At 35.8% G+C, this 5,389-nt stretch overlaps 1 protein-coding gene across 1 annotated transcript in view; it reads left to right on the forward strand.

The window, feature by feature from the left end:
- Nucleotides 1-3,842: 3,842 nt before the first annotated feature.
- Nucleotides 3,843-5,389, forward strand: part of LOC107577987 (centromere-associated protein E-like) — a gene marked incomplete at its 3' end in the record, with an annotated part of 5,737 nt that continues 4,190 nt past the window's right edge. Inside the window, exons 1-3 of the mRNA XM_016264002.1 lie at nucleotides 3,843-3,978; nucleotides 4,885-4,991; nucleotides 5,065-5,154. Coding sequence (XP_016119488.1) covers nucleotides 3,923-3,978; nucleotides 4,885-4,991; nucleotides 5,065-5,154 — 253 coding nt within the window. The remainder of the gene's footprint in view (nucleotides 3,979-4,884; nucleotides 4,992-5,064; nucleotides 5,155-5,389) is intronic.

The following is a 5,389-nucleotide window of genomic DNA, read 5'->3' on the forward strand; positions in this document are numbered from 1 at the left end:
GGAGAATAAAGAGGTTAAGAAGCGAATCCTGAACGACCCGGTGACGTACCCAGAAAACTTCAGTGAGAATGCCAAGTCCATCTGTGAGGGTCTTCTGGCTAAAGAAGTGGACAAGAGACTGGGCTTCAAGAACGGCACGTGTGATGAGCTACGCGCACATCCGTTCTTCAGCGAAATCAACTGGAGGAAACTGGACGCAGGTGTAAAGCTGATGATAGTTTAGCACAAACTCTTCCTCTGTGAGCAGCATGATTAAATTGTGGATTTAATTTACCTTTACACTTCTGTTCAAAAGTTTGGGGTCATTCTCAAGTCTGTCCAGCTCACCAAGGCTGCATATATTTGAGAGTAATTTTGTCAAATATTATTACAATTTAAATATGTGTTTTCTGTGTGAATATATTGTCAAATGTAATGTATTCCTGTGATCAAAGCTGAATTTTCATGCATTTTATTTTTCAGGATTCTTTGATGAATTAAAAAAAAAAAGCAATTGTTTGAAATAGAAATCTTTTGTAACATTATAAATGTCTTTATCGTCACTTTAAATCAATTTAATGCATCCTTGATGAATAAAAGTATTAGCTTCTTATATTCCCCGAACTTTTGAATCACAATTAATCTAAAAAAAAAAAAAAAAATCATGTGATACTAAAAAACTAGAGTAATAATGCTGAAAAATTCAGCTTTGATCACAGGAGTAAATTATATTTGAAAATATATTCACATAGAAAATAGCTATTTTAAATTCTAGTAATATTAAAATATATTGCTGTTTTTACTGTATTTTTGATCAAATAAATGCAGCCTTGGTTGTCTTCTAAGTGCACTAACACCACACTGGTGCCCTACAGGGATTCTGCTGCCTCCTTTCGTACCGGATTCCAAGACAGTCTATGCCAAGAATCTGGATGACGTGGGCGCTTTCTCTACTGTGAAGGGGGTCTGCCTGGAGGACGATGACAAGGAGTTATTTGATGAGTTTGCATCAGGAAACATCTCCATACCCTGGCAGGAGGAGATGCTCGAGACGGGCATCTACGGTGAGCTGAACGTGTGGGGTCCAAACGGCACTGTGCCCAACGACCTGCGCCGAGAGTCCATCCTGGAGCAGCCACCCAAATCCTCCACCTGTAGCGTTTCATAATCACACCAACACTGAACTGTCAAATAACAACATAGATTTGCTTCCGCTATTTTAAACAGGTTGACATTTATTCTAAGAGCTCACGGTGAAGGTTGAGTATTTGTGTTAGTGATTATTGATCTTATTGGCATTATTGAACTGTAAACTGAGTTCAAACACTCTGTGAGTTTACATGCACCATTCTGTTCAAGCATGATTAGCATTTAGGCTTTTAAACAGAACCGAATGAGAAAGAATATCTAAGATTGAGGAAAGAATAAAGAGCTAAATGCTTTGCAGTCATTCTTTTGATATCCATAAAGCTCAGTAAGTTATAACATCTGTAAGTAAAATGAACCCTTGTGTTGTGTTCCGGTTGTTTTTCCCAAAAATGTTATCACATTGTATTAAAACTTTCTGAGTTTACTCACACAGGGTATGACAACTTTTAGGATTTTCCCCCCACCTTGTTACACTTGTCAAAAATGGCCATCTTACAAAAATTGCTTGTAAATCTGTCATTATGCTGTTTTTTTTTTAACCAAATGGACTTAGATTCAATCTTTCTGTCAGCTTTCTTTCAATTAGCACAAGTTTTGAATTTCTTTTGAAGTTCTGGTTGATCGTAGGCCTCACTGATCTAAGCTCATTCATCTTAGTTTTTGAAGGTATATTGCCAAAATTATCCATAAATGATGCTTTTTTTCCACTCAAAACTGAATATTGTCCACAAATAATGTTTTTTTTTTCAGTCATACACTGCAGGTGCATAAGCTCAGATCAATGAGGCCTACGATCAATCAGTTCCAGAAACACAAAACCTGTCCTAACTGAAAGAAAACAAGTTGACAAAAAGAATTGAATCCAATAATTGGTGATAATGTAGCATAATGAGAGATTTACAAGCAAAATGCTGCACATTTTTGACAGGAACACCAATATAGGTATAGGATTTTCAGCAGCACAAGGGTGAAATAAATATTAGATACTATTAATAATCACATTGTTCTCTGATCTGAATGTCAAATTGGACAAATATCTGTGTATATTTGTGTTTATAACCAATTACATGTGTAAACTCAAGTTCAAAAACAAGTTCAGGATTACAAATGCTTTGAATAGACTTTAGTTTCAACAACTGCATACTGTCTGAATGAATAATTCAGTGCATTTCTCATTTTTATTTCATTTATTTTAAACCCTTTTTATCCTGAATTCAATGTTTTTGTCTTTGACTGGTCTTAGTGATTTATTTTAATTGCTTTAATTAATTAATGCCTTTATTGATTGTGATAACCCACCGGTGTTTTATGAGCCTGTCTGAGGTTGTTCACAGTGCGAGTGAATAATGTTGTCTGAGGTCGAGCGATCGGTTAACGGGTTAGAGAATAGTCAGGTGCTGTTGACTAGTCCTGCCGTTGTTGCCATAAACACAAAGACGCTTCTGTGCATTAATCGCTTTTTAAGTGCCCTAGCAAAGATACAGGTAGCTCTACTTTTTGGAAACAATTTCTATTCATGTAAAAAGCTGTAAATGTCTTTAGGTTCCATTGATTATTGAGGTCCAAATCATCCTTTTTAATAATGTGATAGTTGTCATAATTATGATTTCAAATAAATGTTTTGCCATAAATATACCTCAGCTCTGGGTCTCTGTGTGTTTTGAGAAAAATAAAGAAGGCACACCACTGATTTAAAGCAGGAATTCTTGTTATATTGGAGTTTAATCCATCAGCTAGCTGTCACACTTTTTACTCCAGTGAATATTTCTCTAGGTGGGTTTTTATTAATGAAAGTCAGTTTTTGGATAGACCCAGTGAAAACCTATTTATTGACACAGAATACATGTTTTAAACATGAAACACTAGCTAAAATACGGTTTTTAAAACGTATTATATATTTAAAACTATTCTGAAACCCAAAACAATTGAAGAAACAACAAAAAATGGAAAAGGTAACACGAAAGGTAATTAATGAATTGTATAAAATTACAGCATATAAACTATGTAACAACAAAAACAGAAAACTTAAAGGGGTAGTTCACTTCCAGAATGAAAATTCTGTCAACATTTACTAACCCTCCACTTGTTCCAAACCTGTATGAGTTTCTTTCTTCTGCTGAACACAAGAGAAGATATTTTGAAAAATGTTAGTATCCGAACAGTTGATGGGCACCACTGACTTCCATAGCAGGGAAAAACATACTATGGAAGTCAATGGTGCCCATCAACTGTCAGTCGTTTTATTTTGACTGAGCCAAGGATTCCAATGATATAAGACACTTGAGTCTACGATAAACGGTCAAGAGTTATGAGCAGTTTCGATTCCGGCGAGTATTTGGATCTGAATAGCGGTGAAGACTACTACGATCTGACCAAGTTTCAGCTCTCTAGACCTTATGGTTTGGGCTGCACGGTCCGCTTTAGGGAAGAAGAACAATAATAATAAAAATCTTCACAATTACAATAGGGTTTCAGCACTACGTACTTGAACCCCTAATTAATGAATTGTATAATATTACAACATATAAACAATGACACAGCTTTCGCCGAAGTGACAATTCCTCAAAAGTAATATTCATGAGGCGTCTTCCACGTACATGCATTGCATATTCACTGTGTTCTCGTTTAAATTCGTGTAGGCGGGGTCGGGGGAAACTCGACGGAAATGGGTGACCGTTGATGCGCGCATGCGCACAGATCGCTGTCCAATGGGAAATGCGGTTGAAATTTTAAATCTCACTGAGCGCTCAGTAAGTCGGTTAGTTTCAGTCAGTTTAGCGTTGATGGAGTGAAAATGACGGAGGAATCCGCAGTAAAAGTGTGCGTTAGAGTCAGACCTCTTATTAAAAGGTAAGAAAAGCTTAATATTTAGAGCGTGGAGCTAAATGTAACATAAAACAGCCCTACGTTATTTGCTAATAGAATCTTAGTGGCGGAGCGAACAGATGCATAACTTATAGAAAAGGTTGTTTTTTTATATTTCGGAAGTAAACCTATTCTAAAAACAATGTACTTACGTGTGTAAAGGTCATTTTAAGCTAAAAAAAAAGTCTTGAGAGATTTTGAAAAAGTTTATTAGTGAAGGAATGACGAGTTATCTAATGACATCCTCTTAAATCAATACAAAAGGCTGTTTGTTATATTTCTGAAGTAAACCTATTTTAAAAACAGAATAGAAACCGTAAAATGTTATAATATTATGATAGTCAATAATAATATCTTCATATTTTGCTGGTTTACCAGGTTTTAGAATTATTGACAAGTCTGTCAGTCACCATAGAGAGAATTTATTACATTAATCCTCATAATGCATTCAAAATATGTATAACGTTACGATTTTCGGGTCCGTTTGGACCCAATTGTTATTTTATAAAACAGTCATAAATTAATTATTCATATTTTTCAACCAAACCTATATTGTGTCTGATCAGCAACTTCTAATTAGTGTGTGAATTTGAATGTAACGTGTTATATATATATATATATATATATATATATATGTCTGTGCATGTATATACATCTAAATTTATGAATCCTATTTATTTCTAACAAAACAAAAAATATTACTCTTAAAAGTTCTGAAACTAAATAAATTATTAATTACTTTCAGTTTGAAACCTATGCGGGTTTTAGATTTTTTTTTTATGCATCTCTTCCTTGTCAAAACGGACCTGAATGCATTATGATGGTTAATGCTCTGTTTAACGTTGATTCTCAGACTCCACAATAATCTAATGATGATACTGATGATTTAAGGGAGGAGTCTGAAAGCCCAGAGCCAGTGCAGCTCTACTGGAGAGCCGACAAACAGGCCATCCATCAGCTGGATGATGATGGAGCTCAAACTAAGAGCTACAGCTTCGGTGAGTTGAACATCAGCGGATCTTCACTGACCAGTAGAGCCGTGCTTTATGTTCTGACCTTCATGTGTTTCAGACCGTGTGTTCAGTGCTGAAGAGACCACTGCTCAGCTCTACCAGGACATTGCAAAGCCACTGGTCGTGTCAGCAGTTGAAGGCTATAACGGTGAGTCCAGAAATAAGTGTAATCACAATTTATTCTGAAAGGTACTTTATGGATCCTTCGAAAAGCATGCTTAGTGCAATATCAGGCAAACAAGTCAACAAAACCGTACATGTTGCAATTAGGCCTGGGCGATAAAACAGTATTGATATTTATCGATGATACACCTTCTTCGATAACGATAGAAAAAATGTTCGATATAGGCAGGTGCTATGAGTGACGCAGACAGCTGAACACG

The sequence above is a fragment of the Sinocyclocheilus grahami genome, unplaced genomic scaffold (genome assembly GCF_001515645.1).
Source record: "Sinocyclocheilus grahami isolate Dianchi unplaced genomic scaffold, SAMN03320097.WGS_v1.1 scaffold8136.1, whole genome shotgun sequence".
Taxonomy (NCBI): Eukaryota; Metazoa; Chordata; class Actinopteri; order Cypriniformes; family Cyprinidae; genus Sinocyclocheilus; species Sinocyclocheilus grahami.